The following is a 21,019-nucleotide window of genomic DNA, read 5'->3' on the forward strand; positions in this document are numbered from 1 at the left end:
CTAGCAAACCTCGCGGCCAGGATATTTATGCCTCTCCAGTTTAGATGCAACCTGTCCTTCTTATACAGGACACACCTGCCCCGGAAGAGCTCCCAGTGGTCCAGATAACGGAAACCCTCCCTCCTACACCAGCTGTATCGGTACATGCAGCCCCCAGCCCAGACCCCAGGGGTACAGGGTTTCTCAGCCCAGACAACAGGGGTACAGGGTTTCCCAACACCGACCCCAGGGGTACAGGGTTTCCCAGCCCAGACCCCAGGGGTACAGGCAGCCCCCACCCCGAACCCCAGGGGTACAGGGTTTCCCAACCCAGACCACAGGGGTACATTCAGCCCCCAGCCCAGATCCCAGGGGTACAGGGTTTCCCAACCCAGACCCCAGGGGTACAGAGGTTTCCCAGCCCAGACCCCAGAGGGTACAGGCAGCCCCCAGCCCAGACCCCAGGGGTACAGGGTTCCCAGCCCAGACCCCAGGGGTACAGGGTTTCCCAGCCCAGACCCCAGGGGTACAGGGTTTCCAAGCCCAGACCCCAGGGGTACAGGGTTTCCCAGCCCAGACCCCAGGGGTACAGGCAGCCCCCAGCCCAGACCCCAGGGGTACAGGCAGCCCCCAGCCCAGACCCCAGGGGTACAGGGTTTCCCAGCCCAGACCCCAGGGGTACAGGGTTTCCCAGCCCAGACCCCAGGGGTACAGGGTTTCCAAGCCCAGACCCCAGGGGCACAGGGTTTCCCAGCCCAGACCCCAGGGGTACATGCAGCCCCCAGCCCAGTGCTGGATGTTTGATCTGACCTGCAGTGAATGACCATAGGGCCAGGGTGAGGGAGGTGCTGGTTGATGGATTTCAGGAGCCGATAGATTGAGATCTGATTCCGTGGAACGCTGTGATCCGGCCAATGGACATAATGGAATTGCCGAACCTTCCGAACACACTGGGAGCCAGTCTGAGGGAGGCATTGAGAGAGTTAGAGAGTGGGATGGGAGAGGGGGAGCGAGAGAGTGGGAGGGAAGAGGGGGAGAGAGGGGGGGGGGAGAGAGAGAGAGAGAGAGAGAGAGTGGGAGGGGAGGGGGGAGAGAGAAAGAGAGTGGGAGGGGAGAGAGAGAGAGGGGGGGGAGAGAGAGAGAGAGTGGGAGGGGAGGGGGAGAGAGAGAGAGAGAGTGGGAGGGGAGGGGGGAGAGAGAAAGAGAGTGGGAGGGGAGAGAGAGAGAGGAGGGGGGAGAGGGAAAGAGAGTGGGAGGGGTGAGAGAGAAGGAGGGGGGAGAGAGAGAGAGAGTGGGAGGGGAGAGGGGGAGAGAGAAAGAGTGGGAGGGGAGAGGGGGAGAGAGAGAGAGTGGGAGGGGAGAGGGGGAGAGAGAGAGAGTGGGAGGGAGAGGGGGAGAGAGAGAGAGTGGGAGGGGAGAGGGGGAGAGAGAGAGAGAGCGAGAGAGTGGGGGGGAGAGAGAAAGAGAGTGGGAGGGGAGGGGAGAGAGAGAGAGTGGGAGGGGAGGGGGAAAGTGGGAGGGGGGAGAGTGTGAAAGAGAGAGAGAGAGTGGGAGGGGAGAGGGGGTGAGAGAGAGTGGGAGGGGAGAGGGGGGAGAGAGAGAGTAGGAGGGGAGGGGGGAGAGAGAGAGAGTGGGAGGGGAGGGGGGAGAGAGAGAGAGTGGGGAGGGGAGGAGGGGACAGAGAGAGTGGGAGGGGAGGGGGGAGAGAGAGAGAGTGGGAGGGGAGGGGGAGAGAGAGAGTGGGAGGGGAGGGGGAAAGAGAGAGAGAGAGAGTGGGAGGGGAGGGGGAAAGAGAGAGAGAGTGGGAGGGGCGGGGGGAGAGAGAGAGTGGGAGGGGAGGGGGGAGAGAGAGAGAGAGTGGGAGGGGAGGGGGAGAGAGAGAGAGAGTGGGAGGGGAGGGGGGAGAGAGACAGATTTGGGGGGGGGAGGGGGGGAGAGAGAGAGAGTGGGAGGGGAGGGGGAGAGAGAGAGAGATTGGGGGGGAGGGGGAGAGAGAGAGAGAGTGGGAGTGGAAGGGGAGAGAGAGTGGGAGGGGAGAGGGGGGAGAGAGAGAGAGTGGGAGTGGAGAGGGGGAGAGAGAGAATGGGAGGGGGAGGGGGAGAGAGAAAGAGAGAGGGGGAGGGGGAGAGAGAGAGAGTGGGAGGGGAGGGGGAAAGAGAGAGAGAGTGGTTGGGGAGGGGGGAGAGAGAGAGTGGGAGGGGAGGGGGAGAGAGAGAGAGAGAGGGGAGGGGGAGAGAGAGAGAGGGGTGGGAGGGAGGGGGAAAGAGAGAGAGAGTGGGAGGGGAGGGGGGACAGAGAGAGAGTGGGAGGGGAGGGGGGAGAGAGAGAGAGTGGGGGGAGAGAGAAAGAGAGTGGGAGGGGAGGGGGGAGAGAGAGAGAGTGGGATGGGAGGGGGAGGGGGAGGAAAGAGAGGCAGACAGCTGTTATGACACCCTGAGCGAGCGCCTGATCATTTCCAGCCCCACACACCCCAGAGTCCCAACAAAAGTGAATTCAGGAATAATTTGTGTACAGTTTGTGGAATCTTTGACCCTTGACTGCCCCAGGTTTGTAATAAAACAGAAAAGAATTGTTTACTTATAACGAGAAGAGTTTCACATGTAACGGTGAAAATGGAACAAGAGTCTGCTAATCTGAATCTAATTACGCCCCAAACACCCTCCCACCCTCTATCCAAACACACACACACAGGAAGGGAAGGATTAAAGTGATGGGGATTAAAATGGGAATGGGAAATGAGTATCTTTGCTGGTGAGGTTCTAGTCTTTAGAGTCAGTGATCTTAAGAACAAAGAACAAAGAAATGTACAGCACAGGAACAGGCCCTTCGGCCCTCCAAGCCCATGCCGACCATACTGCCCGACTAAACTACAATCTTAAAGAACAAAGAAATGTACAGCACAGTCTTGGGACATAAAGTGTTCCACTTGGATCGGACCTTCTAGATTGAACCCGCAGGCTGTAGAATGTCCTCTGGGGAGTCATTTTCACTTTTACTGACCTGGGCTTTCACACAGAAGAATCCCGCCTCAGCTCTGTTCCATAAGACCATAAGACATAGGAGCGGAAGTAAGGCCATTCGGCCCATCGAGTCCACTCCACCATTCAATCATGGCTGATTTCAACTCCATTTACCCGCTCTCTCTCCATATCCCTTAATTCCTCGAGAAATCAAGAATTTATCAACTTCTGTCTTAAAGACACTCAACGTCCCGGCCTCCACCGCCCTCTGTGGCAATGAATTCCACAGACCCACCACTCTCTGGCTGAAGAAATTTCTCCTCATCTCTGTTCTAAAGTGACTCCCTTTTATTCTAAGGCTGTGCCCCCGGGTCCTAGTCTCCCCTGATAATGGAAACAACTTCCCTACGTCCACCCTATCTAAGCCATTCATTCCAATTCTAACTTGTGTCCACCAGATGGCCTATCAGCCTCACTGAGTGAAATCCAGGATTCTCAACCAGAGAATTTTAAATGGGTTTTCAAACAGCCCCTGTGCCTGTAGGTGGCGCTGGACTGGCTCCTCCTGCAGGTCAAACTGAGAGAGCTGGCTTCTCCCTGAACCTTCAGAAAGAGGGCAGGGTCATACGGAGTGAGAGAATCCACAACTCTGGCTTCACAGTTGCCTGATCAGAATGGAAAGGTAACTACAGGGGCATGAGGGAGGAACTGACGAAAATTGACTGGAACAGAGCCTAGTGGGAAAGACAGTAGAACAGCAATGGCAGGAGTTTCTGGGAGTAATTGAGGACACAGTGCAGAGGTTCATCCCAAAGAAAAGAAAGGTTATCAGAGGGGGGGATTAGGCAGCCATGGCTGACAAAGGAAGTTAGGAAATGCATCAAAGCAAAAGAGAAAGCCTATAATGTGGCAAAGAGTAGTGGGAAGTCAGAAGATTGGGAAGGCTACAAAAACAAACAGAGGATAACAAAGAGAGAGATAAGGAAAGAGAGGATCAAATATGAAAGTAGGCGAGCCAGTAACATTAGGAATGATAGTAAAAGTTTCTTTAAATACATTAAAAACAAACGGGAGGCAAAAGTAGACATTGGGCTGCTCCAAAATGATGCTGGTAATCTAGTGATGGGAGACAAGGAAATAGCTGAGGAACTAAATAAGTACTTTGCGCCAGTCTTCACAGTAGAAGACATGAGTAATATCCCAACAATTCCGGAGAGTCAGGGGACAGAGTTGAATATGGTAGCCATCACAAAGGAGAAAGTGCTAGAGAAACTAAGAGGTCTAAAAATTGACAAATCTCCTCCGGGCCCAGGTGGGCTACAACCTAGAGTTCTAAAGGAGATAGCTGAAGAAATAGTGGAGGCGTTAGTTATGATCTTTCAAAAGTCACTGGAGTCCGGGAAAGTCCCAGAGGATTGGAAAATCGCTGTTGTAACCCCCCTGTTCAAGAAGGGAACAAGGAAAAAGATGGAAAATGATAGGCCAATTAGCCTAACCTCGGTTGTTGGCAAGATTCTAGAATCCATCGTTAAGGATGAGATTTCTAAATTCTTGGAAGTGCAGGGTCAGATTAGGACAAGTCAGCATGGATTTAGTAAGGGGAGGTCGTGCCTGACAAACCTGTTAGAGTTCTTTGAAGAGATAACAAATAGGTTAGACCAAGGAGAGCCAATGGATGTTATCTATCTTGACTTCCAAAAGGCCTTTGATAAGGTGCCTCACGGGAGACTGCTGAGTAAAATAAGGGCCCATGGTATTCGAGGCAAGGTACTAACATGGATTGACGATTGGCTGTCAGGCAGAAGGCAGAGAGTTGGGATAAAAGGTTCTTTTTTGGAATGGCAACCGGTGATGAGTGGTGTCCCGCAGGGTTCAGTGTTGGGGCCACAGCTGTTCTCTTTATATATTAACGATCTAGATGACGGGACTGAGGGCATTCTGGCTAAGTTTGCCGATGATACAAAGATAGGTGGAGGGGCAGGTAGTATGGAGGAGGTGGGGAGGCTGCAGAAAGATTTAGACAGTTTAGGAGAGTGGTCCAAGAAATGGCTGATGAAATTCAACGTGGGCAAGTGCGAGGTCTTGCACTTTGGAAAAAAGAATAGAGGCATGGACTATTTTCTAAACGGTGACAAAATTCATAATGCTGAAGTGCAAAGGGACTTGGGAGTCCGAGTCCAGGATTCTCTAAAGGTAAACTTGCAGGTTGAGTCCGTAATTAAGAAAGCAAATGCAATGTTGTCATTCATCTCAAGAGGCATGGAATATAAAAGCAGGGATGTATTTCTGAAGCTTTATAAAGCATTAGTTAGGCCCCATTTAGAATACTGTGAGCAATTTTGGGCCCCACACCTCAGGAAGGACATACTGGCACTGGAGCGGGTCCAGCGGAGATTCACACGGATGATCTCAGGAATGGTAGGCCTAACATACGATGAACGTCTGAGGATCCTGGGATTATATTCATTGGAGTTTAGGAGGTTGAGGGGAGATCTAATAGAAACTTACAAGATAATGAATGGCTTAGATAGGGTGGACGTAGGGAAGTTGTTTCCATTATCAGGGGAGACTAGGACCCGGGGGCACAGCCTTAGAATAAAAGGGAGTCACTTTAGAACAGAGATGAGGAGAAATTTCTTCAGCCATCGAGTGGTGGGTCTGTGGAATTCATTGCCACAGAGGGCGGTGGAGGCCGGGACGTTGAGTGTCTTTAAGACAGAAGTTGATAAATTCTTGATTTCTCGAGGAATTAAGGGCTATGGAGAGAGAGAGCGGGTAAATGGAGTTGAAATCAGCCATGATTGAATGGTGGAGTGGACTCGATGGGCCGAATGGCCTCACTTCCACTCCTATGTCTCATGGTCTTATGGAAATGACTCCTTGGCAGCACCTCCCAGGCTGTGCAGAAACACAAAGGGATTTAGTCACAAGTCATCAGATGAGAGAGAGACTTAGCCCCCCAGCCTGTCCATCGCAGGCTGGATAGACTGTTGCAGCCTGTTAATCAGTCGCTAAACACCAGCCTTAGCTGATAGAGAGAGTTCCAACCGGCTCTGTCCTGGACTACATTTCATCTGGAGTCTGCCTTCTGTCCAGAAGCGTCTGCAGTGCCCCACCAGTCACAATCCAGATCTGGATCTGTCCTGGAATTTCAGAAGATTTGATTGGCTGCTAGCCGGGTCCATCAAAATGACATCACTGCAGGGCAGCACGGTGGCGCAGTGGTTAGCACTGCTGCCTCTCGGCGCTGAGGACCCAGGTTCGATCCCGACTCTGGGTCACTGTCCGTGTGGAGTTTGCACATTCTCCCCGTGTCTGCGTGGGTCTCACCCCCACAACACAAGGATGTGCCGGGTGGGGGGATTGGCCACACTAAATTGCCCCTTAATTGGAAAAAAAGAATTGGCTACTCTAAGATTTTTTAAAAAAATGACATCACGGCACTATGCCACATAACAGACCGGGCCGAGCAGGGTACTTGGGCCAATCCAAACAGCTCATTAAACTGGGGGCGTTTCAGTCATCATCCAGATACAAAAGTTAAAAGCACAGTCGGCAGAATTGAAACAATTCAAAAGGGAAATAAGGGTCAGAAACGGATTTAAAAGAGGTTCCTTACACAGGGGAGAGAGAGAGAGGGGAGAGTCAGGGGCGAGAGAGATGGTGAGAGAAAGAGGGGAGTGAGTGGACAAGAGGCAGGGAGTGGGAGAGACATGGACAGAGGCGAGACGAGAGAGAGAGAGAGAGACATAGAAAGGGAGAGACAGAGAGAGAAACAGACAGACACACAGGGAGGGAGAGAGAGACACAGAGAGAGAGAGGGGGAGAGCAAGAGAGTGACAGAGAGAGATCGACAGAGAGAGCGAGAGCGAGAGACAGACAGAGAAAGAGAGAGAAAGACAGAGAGAGAGAGAGAGAGACAGAGAGAGACAGAGAGTGAGAGAGAAAGAGACAGAGTGAGAGACAGAGAGAGAGACAGAGAGACAGAGAGCGAGAGACAGAGAGCGAGAGACAGAGAGCGAGAGACAGAGAGCGAGAGACAGAGAGAGACAGAGGGAGAGAGACAGAGAGAGACAGAGAGTGAGAGAGAAAGAGACAGAGTGAGAGACAGACAGAAGAGAGACAGAGAGACAGAGAGCGAGAGAGAGAGACAGAGAGAGCGAGAGACAGACAGAGAAAGAGAGAGAAAGACAGAGAGAGAGAGAGTGAGAGAGAAAGAGACAGAGTGAGAGACAGAGAGAGAGACAGAGAGCGAGAGACACAGAGAGAGACAGAGAGAGACAGAGGGAGAGAGACAGAGAGTGAGAGAGAAAGAGACAGAGTGAGAGACAGACAGAGAGAGACACAGAGAGACAGAGAGAAAGAGACAGAGAGCGAGAGACAGAGAGAGAGACAGAGAGAGACAGAGGGAGAGAGCGAGAGACAGAGAGCGAGAGACAGAGAGCGAGAGACAGAGAGAGAGACAGAGAGAGACAGAGAGAGAGAGACAGAGAGAGAGAGAGGGAGAGAGACAGAGAGACAGAGAGAGAGAGACAGAGGGAGAGAGACAGAGAGAGAGACAGAGAGAGACAGAGAGAGATACAGAGACAGATGGAGAGAGACAGAGAGAGAGACAGAGAGTGAGAGAGAAAGAGACAGAGTGAGAGACAGACAGAGAGAGAGACAGAGAGAAAGAGACAGAGAGAGAGAGAGAGAGAGACAAAGAGCGAGAGACAGAGAGAGAGAGAGAGACAGAGAGAGATGAGAGAGACAGAGGGAGAGAGACAGAGAGAGAGAGACAGAGAGCGAGAGACAGAGAGAGAGACAGAGAGAGAGGGACAGAGGGAGAGACAGAGAGACAGAGAGAGAGACACAGAGAGATACACAGAGAGAGACACAGAGAGAGACAGAGAGAGACAGAGAGAGAGGTGTGGGAGTCATGGTAACCCTTCTTCCCCCTTGGGGAATCATCCCTCCCCCCCCCCGGGAAGACTCACCCACCCTGGGGAGACATCACCCGCACCCCCCCCCCCCCCCTGGGGAGCCACCCCCCCTGCCCCAGGGAGCCACCCATCCGCCCCAGGGAGTGCGCCCCTGCCCCAGGGAGTGCCCCCCTGCCCCAGGGAGTGCCCCCCTGCCCCAGGGAGTGCGCCCCTGCCCCAGGGAGTGCGCCCCTGCCCCAGGGAGTGGCCCCTGCCCCATGGAGTGCCCCCTCACCTTTAGTAGTTGCAGGGTTCTGACGATAAAGGCTTTTGACCTCTGACTCTCTTGTCCTGTGAAGGTGACGGTGAAATCTCCGTATTTCTGGCTCTGGAGCTCGTTGGGCCAATACTGTTCACACTTGGGCTGCGAAGACCAGACAGGGGTCAGAGGGTGTGGTCAGGGTCAGAGAGTGGGGTGAGAGAGTGGGGTCAGGGTCAGAAGGTGGGATCAAGGTCAGAGGGCGGGGTCAGGGGGAAGGGTAAGAGGGCGGGGTCAGAGGGCAGGGTTAGAGGGCAGGGGCAGGGCCAGAGGGCAGGGTCAGAGGGTGAGGTCAGGCGGTAGGGGCAGTGGGCAGGGTCAGGCGGTAGGGTCAGTGGGCAGGGTCAAGAGGCAGGGTCAGTGGGCAGGGTCATGAGGCAGGGTCAGTGGGCAGGGTCAGTGGGCAGGGTCAGTGGGCAGGGTCAGTGGGCAGGGTCAGGAGGCAGGGTCAGTGGGCAGGGTCAGTGGGCAGGGTCAGTGGGCAGGGTCAGTGGGCAGGGTCAGTGGGCAGGGTCAGGAGGCGGGGTCAGGAGGCAGGGTCAGGAGGCAGGGTCAGTGGGCAGGGTCAGGAGGCAGGGTCAGGAGGCAGGGTCAGTGGGCAGGGTCAGGAGGCAGGGTCAGGAGGCAGGGTCAGTGGGCAGGGTCAGTGGGCAGGGTCAGGAGGCAGGGTCAGGAGGCAGGGTCAGTGGGCAGGGTCAGGAGGCAGGGTCAGTGGGCAGGGTCAGGAGGCAGGGTCAGGAGGCAGGGTCAGGAGGCAGGGTCAGGAGGCAGGGTCAGTGGGCAGGGTCAGGAGGCAGGGTCAGTGGGCAGGGTCAGTGGGCAGGGTCAGTGGGCAGGGTCATGAGGCAGGGTCAGGAGGCAGGGTCAGGAGGCAGGGTCAGTGGGCAGGGTCAGGAGGCAGGGTCAGGAGGCAGGGTCAGTGGGCAGGGTCATGAGGCAGGGTCATGAGGCAGGGTCAGGAGGCAGGGTCAGGAGGCAGGGTCAGGAGGCAGGGTCAGGAGGCAGGGTCAGGGGGCAGGGTCAGTGGGCAGGGTCAGGAGGCAGGGTCAGGAGGCAGGGTCAGGAGGCAGGGTCAGGAGGCAGGGTCAGGGGGCAGGGTCAGTGGGCAGGGTCAGTGGGCAGGGTCAGTGGGCAGGGTCAGTGGGCAGGGTCAGGAGGCAGGGTCAGGAGGCAGGGTCAGGAGGCAGGGTCAGGAGGCAGGGTCAGGAGGCAGGGTCAGTGGGCAGGGTCAGTGGGCAGGGTCAGTGGGCAGGGTCAGGAGGCAGGGTCAGAGGGCAGGGTCAGGAGGCAGGGTCAGTGGGCAGGGTCAGGAGGCAGGGTCAGGAGGCAGGGTCAGGAGGCAGGGTCAGTGGGCAGGGTCAGTGGGCAGGGTCAGGAGGCAGGGTCAGGAGGCAGGGTCAGGAGGCAGGGTCAGGGGGCAGGGTCAGTGGGCAGGGTCAGGAGGCAGGGTCACTCACCCTCTCCTGTTCTGTGAGGTTGGTCAGCATGACGATGATGGTGGAATTTTCCTGCCAAACCATTTCCCAGAAATCCGCGATGGTGTGACAGAGAGGACCTAGAACAATCCGGAACATTTCCTGTCAGATTCTCGGAATATCCCAAAACAGTGAAGAAAGAGACAGGCCCGGGGGTCTCGGGGGGCACGAGTGTGGACGGAAGGGTGTGAGGGGCTGGGAGTGAGGCACAGGGAGGGAATGGGACTGAGGGGTGGGAAAGAGGCTGAGTAAAGAGGAGTGAGGATCCAGGAGTGAGGGGGAGGGAGTGGAGCGAGGGGGAGGGAGTGGAGTGAGGGGGAGGGAGTGGAGTGAGGGGGAGGGAGTGGAGTGAGGGGGAGGGAGTGGAGTGAGGGGGAGGGAGTGGAGTGAGGGGGAGGGAGTGGAGTGAGGGGGAGGGAGTGGAGTGAGGGGGAGGGAAAGGAGTGAGGGGGAGGGAGTGGAGTGAGGGGGAGGGAGTGGAGTGAGGGGGAGGGAGTGGAGTGAGGGGGAGGGAGTGGAGTGAGGGGGAGGGAGTGGAGTGAGGGGGAGGGAGTGGAGTGAGGGGGAGGGAGTGGAGTGAGGGGGAGGGAGTGGAGTGAGGGGGAGGGAGTGGAGTGAGGGGGAGGGAGTGGAGTGAGGGGGAGGGAGTGGAGTGAGGGGGAGGGACAGGGAGGCCTGGGTAAAGAGTGAGGGACAGGGCGGGATGGAAATTGAGGGGAAGGGAGGGAGAGGGATGTGAAGTGAGGGGGAGGGTGGGTTGGGAGTGATGGGTGAGGAGTGTGTGGGTCTGAGGGGTGTCATAATATACACCAGTATATCATGGTGCAGACACACACTGATGGACACACAGCGGGACCAATCAACACACACAACACCGCAGCCAATCACCAGTTAGAGCACACTCACTATAAAGACAGAGGGCATCAATTTTCCCGCTGATTCGGGATGCAGCCTCTCAGAAGGACAGAGCTTACAGCTTACAGCACAGATCTTCACCATGTGCTGAGTGCATAGACTGGTTAGGACAGGCATAGGTCTTTAGTTTAATCTAACATTGTGTTAACCCACAGTGAAAGTAGCTTTTTCACAGTTTCTAGCTTAATAAAATAGTGTTGCACTATTTTAAGTGTTGGTAGCCTGTATGTGTTCCAGGGATCCAGAGCACCCAACACAACATGATACCAGGAGTTAGAACATAGAACATAGAACATAGAACGATACAGCGCAGTACAGGCCCTTCGGCCCACGATGTTGCACCGAAACAAAAGCCAGCTAACCTACACTATGCCATTATCATCCATATGTTTATCCAATAAACTTTTAAATGCCCTCAATGTTGGCGAGTTCACTACTGTAGCAGGTAGGGCATTCCACGGCCTCACTACTCTTTGCGTAAAGAACCTACCTCTGACCTCCGTCCTATATCTATTACCCCTCAGTTTAAAGCTATGTCCCCTCATGCCAGCCATTTCCATCCGCGGGAGAAGGCTCTCACTGTCCACCCTATCCAACCCCCTGATCATTTTGTATGCCTCTATTAAGTCTCCTCTTAACCTTCTTCTCTCCAACGAAAACAACCTCAAGTCCATCAGCCTTTCCTCATAAGATTTTCCCTCCATACCAGGCAACATCCTGGTAAATCTCCTCTGCACCCGCTCCAAAGCCTCCACGTCCTTCCTATAATGCGGTGACCAGAACTGTACGCAATACTCCAAATGCGGCCGTACCAGAGTTCTGTACAGCTGCAACATGACCTCCCGACTCCGGAACTCAATCCCTCTACCAATAAAGGCCAACACTCCATAGGCCTTCTTCACAACCCTATCAACCTGGGTGGCAACTTTCAGGGATCTATGTACATGGACACCTAGATCCCTCTGCTCATCCACACTTTCAAGAACTTTACCATTAGCCAAATATTCCGCATTCCTGTTATTCCTTCCAAAGTGAATCACCTCACACTTCTCTACATTAAACTCCATTTGCCACCTCTCAGCCCAGCTCTGCAGCTTATCTATATCCCTCTGTAACCTGCTACATCCTTCCACACTATCGACAACACCACCGACTTTAGTATCGTCTGCAAATTTGCTCACCCACCCTTCTGCGCCTTCCTCTAGGTCATTGATAAAAATGACAAACAGCAACGGCCCCAGAACAGATCCTTGTGGTACTCCACTTGTGACTGTACTCCATTCTGAACATATCCCATCAACCACCACCCTCTGTCTTCTTTCAGCTAGCCAATTTCTGATCCACATCTCTAAATCACCCTCAATCCCCAGCCTCTGTATTTTTTGCAATAGCCTATCGTGGGGAACCTTATCAAACGCTTTGCTGAAATCCATATACACCACATCAACTGCTCTACCCTCGTCTACCTGTTCAGTCACCTTCTCAAAGAACTCGATAAGGTTTGTGAGGCATGACCTACCCTTCACAAAGCCATGCTGACTATCCCTGATCATATTATTCCTATCTAGATGATTATAAATCTTGTCTCTTATAATCCCCTCCAAGACTTTACCCACTACAGACGTGAGGCTCACCGGTCTATAGTTGCCGGGGTTGTCTCTGCTCCCCTTTTTGAACAAAGGGACCACATTTGCTGTCCTCCAGTCCTCTGGCACTATTCCTGTAGCCAATGATGACATAAAAATCAAAGCCAAAGGTCCAGCAATCTCTTCCCTGGCCTCCCTGAGAATCCTAGGATAAATCCCATCAGGTCCCGGGGACTTATCTATTTTCAGCCTGTCCAGAATTGCCAACACCTCTTCCCTACGTACCTCAATGCCATCTATTCTATTAGCCTGGGGCTCAGCATTCTCCTCCACAACATTATCTTTTTCCTGAGTGAATACTGACGAAAAATATTCATTTAGTATCTCGCCTATCTCTTCAGACTCCACACACAATTTCCCATCCCTGTCCTTGACTGGTCCTACTCTTTCCCTAGTCATTCGCTTATTCCTGACATACCTATAGAAAGCTTTTGGGTTTTCCTTGATGCTTCCTGCCAAATACTTCTCATGTCCCCTCCTTGCTCGTCTTAGCTCTCTCTTTAGATCCTTCCTCGCTACCTTGTAACTATCCATCGCCCCAACCGAAACTTCACACCTCATCTTCACATAGGCCTCCTTCTTCCTCTTAACAAGAGATTCCACTTCCTTGGTAAACCACGGTTCCCTCGCTCGACGCCTTCCTCCCTGCCTGACCGGTACATACTTATCAAGAACACGCAGTAGCTGATCCTTGAACAAGCTCCACTTATCCAGTGTGCCCAACACTTGCAGCCTACTTCTCCACCTTATCCCCCCCAAGTTGAGGGATGTTAGAACTTCTTAGACCTACCTGCAAGTGATCTGCCTTCCCCCAGCATACAGCCATCCTGCAAAATGGACAGCGTCCGCCCGCCGCCGCCGCTCCGCATCACCGGTCACCTGGGGCCAACTGGAAGATATTCAAACACCGCTTCCAGCTCTACCTGGAAGCCACAGACCGGGAAGCTGCCTCAGACACCAGGAAGATCTCTCTCTTCCTATCCACGACCGGGGACCAGGCCATCCACATTTTCAATTCTCTCACCTTTGCTGATGGTGAAGATAAATCAAAATTCAAGACGGTCCTCCTCAAGTTTGACAGTCACTGCGACATAGAGGTGAATGAAAGTTTCGAGCGCTATGTATTCCAACAGCGTTTGCAGGGTAAGGATGAACCTTTCCAGTCCTTTCTCACCCACCTCCGCATCCTTGCGCAGTCTTGTAATTACGGGCCCACCTCCGACTCCATGATACGCGACCAGATTGTTTTCGGTGTTCAGTCAGACCCCCTACGCCAGCAGCTCCTCGGGGTAAAGCAGCTCACCCTAGCGACCGCCATCGAGACCTGCGTGCTACACGATCACACCACTAGTCGGTATTCCCACATCCAAGCAGCTGAAACGGCGCGGCAAGGTCCCCACGAGGCAGAACGGGTCCAAGCAATCGAGCAACTCCAGGGCCTCAGCTTGGAGGAGGGCGGCCATTTCGTGCGCTTTTTGCGGACTCCCGCGCTTGTGCGCACCGAACGAGGGGACGGCGACGTTGACGAACGTACTGCGCAGGCGCGCACCACGTATGACCGCACCGCGCATGGGCGGTGGCGCAGCGAGCGTACTGACATTTAAAGCGGCAATGCCCTGCCAAATCCCGACGATGCCTGAGATGAGGCAAACTTGGCCACTATGCTGCTTTATGCCGATCAGCTCGGCCTGTCAACCCTCGTCGCTCCAGCCAGCCTCGCAGGAATGTCCGGGCCATTCAACCCACGGTCACCGAGCCTGATTCGGACCTGCTACCCGATATTGACACCGAGGATCCGAAGGTACCTTTTCGAGTCGGTATCGTCCCAAAAAACAGGGTGTCCCCGAAGCAAAGAATCCAGCCTCTATCGGTACACAGCATCGATCCGGACGATGAGTGGTGTGCCACCCTTATGGTCAACCGGTCCCAAATACGATTCCGCCTGGACACTGGTGCCTCCGCCAATCTCATTGTGCGGTCTGACCGCCAAAGCCTTCGTGTTAAACCAGCCATCCTGCCATCAGCCTACCAGCTACTGGATTACAATGGCAATGCCATTGCTGCCGGCGGCTCGTGCCAACTTGAAGTGACGCACAGGTCACGCAAAACCATCCTTCCCTTTGAAATCGTGGGCTCCTCGAAAGCCTCCCTGCTTGGCGCGCAGGCATGCAAGCTGTTGAACCTAGTTCAGAGAGTTCACTCTCTCTCTCCTGCTGACACGTCTGCCTTTCAGGACACCGACTTCAGGACGCAGCTCGACGCCATTATCAACCAGCACCACAACGTCTTCGAGGGCATGGGCACGCTCCCGTACACCTACAGGATTTTATTAAAACCGAATGCCACGCCTGTGGTGCACGCACCTCGCAGGGTCCCAGCACATCTTAAGGACCGCCTCAAGCAGCAGCTGCAGGACCTTCAGAACCAAGGAGTGATTTCCAAAGTCACGGAACCGACCGACTGGGTCAGCTCCATGGTATGTGTAAAAAAGCCTTCTGGCGAATTGAGAATTTGCATTGATCCCAAGGATCTAAATCGCAATATTATGAGAGAGCACTATCCAATTCCCAAGCGTGAAGAGCTCGCATGTGAGATGGCTCGCGCCAAGCTCTTTACCAAACTCGCCGCCTCAAAAGGATTCTGGTAAATCCAGCTCGATAAATCCAGCAGGAAACTTTGCACATTTAATACCCCCTTTGGAAGATATTGTTACAACAGGATGCCGTTTGGGATCATCTCTGCATCAGAAGTGTTCCATAGGATTATGGAACAAATGATGGAAGGTATTGAAGGTGTTCGCGTCTATGTCGATGACATAATCATCTGGTCCACCACCCTGCAGGAGCATGTTAGTCGCCTCCAGCGCGTATTCAGACGTATACATGAGCTTGGCCTCCGCCTCAACAGGGCCAAATGCCCTTTTGGTCAGACAGAAATTAAGTTCCTCGGGGACCATAGAACATTACAGCGCAGGACAGGCCCTTCGGCCCTCAATGTTGCGCCGACCTGTGAAACCACTCTAAAGCCCATCTACACTATTCCCTTCTCGTCCATATGTCTATCCAATGACCATTTGAATGCCCTTAGTGTTGGCGAGTCCACTACTGTTGCAGGCAGGGCATTCCACGCCCTTACTACTCTCTGAGTAAAGAACCTACCTCTGACATCTGTCTTATATCTATCTCCCCTCAATTTAAAGCTATGTCCCCTCGTGCTAGACATCACCATTGGAGGAAAAAGGCTCTCACTGTCCACCCTAACCAATCCTCTGATCATCTTGTATGCCTCAATTAAGTCACCTCTTAACCTTCTTCTCTCTAACGAAAACAGCCTCAAATCCCTCGGCCTTTCCTCATAAGATCTTCCCTCCATACCAGGCAACATTCTGGCAAATCTCCTCTGCACCCTTTCCAATGCTTCCACATCCTTCCTATAATGCGACGACCAGAATTGCACGCAATACTTCAAATGCGGCCGCACCAGAGTTTTGTACAGCTGCAACATGACCTCATGGCTCCGAAACTCAATCCCTCTACCAATAAAAGCTAACACACCGTACGCCTTCTTAACAACCCTCTCAACCTGGGTGGCAACTTCCAGGGATCTATGTACATTGACACCGAGATCTCTCTGTTCATCCACACTGCCAAGAATCTTACCATTAGCCCAGTACTCTGTCTTCCTGTTATTCCTTCCAAAATGAATCACCTCACATTTTTCTGCATTAAACTCCATTTGCCATCTCTCAGCCCAGCGCTGCAGCTTATCTATGTCCCTCTGTAACTTGTAACATCCTTCCGCACTGTCCACAACTCCACCGACTTTAGTGTCATCTGAAAATTTACTCACCCATCCTTCTACGCCCTCCTCCAGGTCATTTATAAAAATGACAAACAGCAGTGGCCCCAAATCAGATCCTTGTGGTACACCACTAGTAACTGGACTCCAGTCTGAACATTTCCCATCAACCACCACCCTTTGTCTTCTTCCAGCTAGCCAATTTCTGATCCAAACATGCATCTATCACCCTGAATCCCATTCCTCCGTATTTTCTGCAGTAGCCTACCGTGGGGAACCTTATCAAACGCTTTACTGAAATCCATATACACCACATCAACTGCTTTACCCTCATCCACCTGTTTGGTCACCTTCTCAAAGAACTCAATAAGGTTTGTGAGGCACGACCTACCCTTCACAAAACCGTGTTGACTATCTCTAATCAAATTATTCCTTTCCAGATGATTATACATCCTATCTCTTATAAATCTTTCCAAGATTTTGCCCACAACAGAAGTAAGGCTCACTGGTCTATAGTTACCGGGGTTGTCTCTACTCCCCTTCTTGAACAAGGGGACAACAGTTGCCATCCTCCAGTCTTCTGGCACTATTCCTGTAGACAAAGATGACTTAAAGATCAAAGCGAAAGGCTCAGCAATCTCCTCCCGAGCTTCCCAGAGAATCCTAGGATAAATCCCATCTGGCCCAGGTGACTTATCTATTTTCACACTTTCCAGAATTGCTAACACCTCCTCCTTATGAACCTCAAGCCCTTCTAGCCTAGTAGCCTGAATCTCAGTAGTCTCCTCGACAACATTGTCTTTTTCCTGTGTGGATACTGACGAAAAATATTCATTTAGCACCTCTCCTATCTCCTCAGACTCCACGCACAACTTCCCACTACTGTCCTTGACTGGCCCCACTCTTACCCTAGTCATTCTTTTATTCCTGACATATCTATAGAAAGCTTTAGGGTTCTCCTTGATCCTACCTGCCAAAGACTTCTCATGTCCCCTCCTAGCTCGTCTTAGCTCTCTCTTTAGGTCCTTCCTAGCTAACTTGTAACTCTCGAGTGCCCTAACTGAACCTTCACGTCTCATCTTTACATAAGCCTCCTTCTCCCTCTTGACAAATGTTTCGACTACTTTAGTAAACCACGGTTCCCTTGCTCGCCCACTTCCTCCCTGCCTGACAGGTACATACTTATCAAGGACACGCAGTAGCTGTTCCTTGAACAAGCTCCACATTTCCATTGTGCCCATCCCCTGCAGTTTTCCTCTCCATCTGATGCATCCTAAGTCTTGCCTCATCGCATCATAATTGCCTTTCCCCCAGATATAACTCTTGCCCTGCGGTATATAACTATGCCTTTCCATCACTAAAGTAAACGTAATCGAATTGCAGTCACTATCACAAAAGTGCTCACCTTCCTCCAAATCTAACACCTGGCCTGGTTCATTACCCAGTACCAAATCCAATATGGCCTTGCCTCTCATTGGCCTATCTACATACTGTGTCAGGAAACCCTCCTGCACACATTGGACAAAAACGGACCCATCGAAAGTACTCGAACTATAGCGTTTCCAGTCAATATTTGGAAAGTTAAAGTCCCCCATAACAACTACCCTGTTGCTTTCGCTCCTATCCAGAATCATCTTTGCAATCCTTTCCTCTATATCTCTGGAACTTTTCGGAGGCCGATAGAAAACCCCTAACACGGTGACCTCTCCTTTCCTGTTTCTAACCTCAGCCCATACTACCTCAGTAGACGAGTCCTCATCAAACGTCCTTTCTGCCACCGTAATACTGTCCTTGACTAACAATGCCACCCCTCCCCCTCTTTTACCACCTTCCCTGAGCTTACTGAAATATCTAAACCCCGGCACCTGCAACAACCATTCCTGTCCCTGCTCTATCCAGTCACCAGTCAATCACTTACCTGCAGACTATGATGTCATGATTCAGCTTCTACCTGCCCTCGAGCCTCCCTCTCGGCTGGGATCTTTACAGCGGTTGGGTTTTTTTTGGTTAGATGAGGGGGTAGCGAGGGAAATACTGAAGAAGTGTTTCGGGTTTAAGTGTCACTTGACAACAGCTCCTCCACAAACCACCCTCTCCCAATTGGGTGTGCAGCCGGATGCGGACAAGGTAGCTGCCATCACAGCTAAGAAGACACCAGAGGACAAGAAGGCGGTCCTCCGATTTCTGGGCATGGCAATTTTTTAGGGAAATTCATCCCTAACCTCGCCTCTCATACTACGGCTCTCAGGAACCTGGTCAGGAAGACGACAGACTTCCAATGGCTCCCTGCCCACGAGCGTGAATGGAGAGAACTCAAAACCAAACTGACCGCGGCCCCGGTCTTAGCTTTCTTTGATCCAGCAAAGGAGACCAAAATTTTGACCAATGGCAGTCAATCCGACATTGGGGCAGTGCTCCTTCAACGTGATGAGGCCTCATCATGGGCCCCCGTTGCATATGCGTCACGTGCGATGACCCCCACGGAGCAGCGCTACGCGCAGATAGAAAAGGAGTGCCTGGGCCTTCTGACCGGTGTGGTTAAGTTTCACGATTATGTCTGCGGATTTCCTCAATTCACCGTCGAGACCGACCATCGCCCGCTGGTCAATATAATACAGAAAGACTTGAACGACATGACGCCTCCCCTCCAGCGTATTCTTCTCAAGCTCCGGCGATACGACTTCCAGCTGGTATACACCCCGGGCAAAGACCTCATCGTTGCTGACGCTCTCTCCAGGGCAGTCAACACTCAATGTGACCCAGCAGGATTTGTCTGCCAGGTTGACGCCCATGTGGCATTTGCGGCCTCCAATCTACCTGCCTCGGATGAACGCCTCGTCCAAATTCGCTGCGAGACGGCGGGTGACCCCTTGCTACAGCGAGTCATGCGCCACCTAACGGACGGGTGGCTCAAGGGCCAATGCCCTCAGTTCTATAATGTCAGAGATGATCTGACAGTAGTAGACGGGGTTCTCCTAAAACTGGACCGCATTGTCATCCCGCATAGCATGCGCCAGCTTGTCCTGGAACAACTACACGAGGGCCACCTTGGCGTGGAAAAGTGCCGCCGACCGGCCCGAGAGGCAGTGTACTGGCCCGGCATTAATGAGGACATCGCCAACACAGTGCTCAACTGCCCCACTTGTCAGCGCTTCCAGCCGGCCCAACCACGTGAGACCCTGCAGCCCCATGAGTTGGTCACGTCACCATGGACCAAGGTGGGCATCGACCTGTTCCACACGCTGGGTAGAGACTATGTCCTGATCGTGGACTACTTTTCGAATTACCCGGAGGTGATACGGTTGCACAACCTCACCTCGTCTGCAGTCATTCGTGCATGTAAAGAAACCTTTGCTCGACACGGCAACCCGCTCATGGTTATGTCGGACAATGACCCCTGCTTCGCCAGCCAGGAATGGTCCAACTTTGCCAGGCGGTACAATTTTCCCATGTGACGTCCAGTCCCCTGTATCCCCAATCCAACGGCAAAGCGGAGAAGGGAGTACATATCGTCAAACGTCTCCTATGCAAGGCTGCCGATGCTGGGTTCGATTTCTACCTCGCCCTGCTGGCCTATCGCTCCGCCCCACTGTCCACTGGCCTGACGCCAGCCCAGCTGCTCATGGGTCGTACCCTGAGGACGACGGTGCCGTCCATCCATGTCCCAGACCTCGACCACGTTCCGGTCCTTCGCCGCATGCAGCTGTCTCGTGCACAGCACAAGGCGGCTCATGACTCCCGTGCAGCTGATCTCCCTGCTCTGGCTCCAGATGACAACGTCCGCGTCCATCTTCCGGATGGGGGCTGGTCTGCAACCGCTGTTGTCCTTCGGCAGGCGGCCCCCCCGCTCGTTCCTGGTTCGTCTACCGGATGGCTCTATTCTGCGCCACAATCGACGCGCCCTTCGTCTCATTCCGCGCTCGCCACGTGATCCTCCAGTGTCGCCTCGCCCTCCTGCTGACCCTGCCACGGACTATGCAGAGCTCCCTGTCATTCTGCATCCCCCTGACTCTGACGCAGTCCAGCCCGCTCCTGAACCGGCGGCTCTCGACCCACCCTTGAGGCAGTCAACCAGAATTCGTCGCCCACCTCAGAGACTTAATTTATGAGCTTTTCGAATTTATGGACTCTCTGAATTGTTTTGGTGCTTTGTTTGATCGTTTCCCTGGTTTGTATATAGTGTTGATCTCGTTACTCTTGTTGCACACTGCTTCCCTGCACCAGGCACCTTCCCATGTAAATAGCTTAGTTCTCATGTACGTGGTCCTGTAAATATGTCTTCGCACCCCACACGTAGTTAGGAACATGCTCACCACACATTATTTATTGCCACACACATACATTCTTTTATAAAAGAGGGGATGTCATAATATACACCAGTATATCATGGTGCAGACACACATACTGATGGACACACAGCAAGACCAATCAACATGCACAACACCGCAGCCAATCACCAGTTAGAGCAGACTCACTATAAAGACAGGGGGCATTGGGGTTCCCACTCATTCGGGATGCAGCCTCTCAGAAGGACAGAGCTTACAGCTTACAGCACAGATCCTCACCATGTGCTGAGTGCATAGACTGGTTAGGACAGGCATAGGTCTTTAGTTTAATCTAACATCGTGTTAACCCACAGTGAAAGTATGCTCAACAGTTTCTAGCTTAATAAAACAGTGTTACACTATTTTAAGTGTTGGTAGCCTGTCTATGTTACAGCTAAGGTAAACGCAGTCTCCACAGATCCAGAGCACCAACACATCAAGGGCGAGTGACGAGGCAGAGACCGGATCAGGGCCAGCACCTAGGGCCATTGTTTTGAGGGAGGGTTAGTGCCGCCACCTGCGAAGTGAGGCAAAGCCAGTCGATTATAATTCATACACCTCATTGCTGGAAACGGGGTCGGAGGCGAGGCTTACCTTGTGTTGCAATGTAATAGTCCCGCTTCTTATAACCCTGTAACAGAGGAGCAGTGTGTTAACTCTGTGCTGTAACAGTGGAGCAGTGTGTTAACTCTGTGCTGTAA

At 53.0% G+C, this 21,019-nt stretch overlaps 1 protein-coding gene across 1 annotated transcript in view; it reads right to left on the bottom strand.

The window, feature by feature from the left end:
* Positions 1-21,019, bottom strand: part of LOC140429048 (receptor-type tyrosine-protein phosphatase kappa-like) — a 330,643-nt gene that overhangs the window by 188,318 nt on the left and 121,306 nt on the right. The window contains exons 4-7 of the mRNA XM_072515580.1: positions 20,913-20,949; positions 9,617-9,714; positions 8,136-8,264; positions 790-941 (exon numbers count right to left, since the gene is read on the bottom strand). Of these exons, the coding sequence (XP_072371681.1) occupies positions 790-941; positions 8,136-8,264; positions 9,617-9,714; positions 20,913-20,949 (416 nt within the window). The remainder of the gene's footprint in view (positions 1-789; positions 942-8,135; positions 8,265-9,616; positions 9,715-20,912; positions 20,950-21,019) is intronic.

This window comes from Scyliorhinus torazame, chromosome 9 (assembly GCF_047496885.1).
Source record: "Scyliorhinus torazame isolate Kashiwa2021f chromosome 9, sScyTor2.1, whole genome shotgun sequence".
NCBI lineage: Eukaryota > Metazoa > Chordata > Chondrichthyes > Carcharhiniformes > Scyliorhinidae > Scyliorhinus > Scyliorhinus torazame.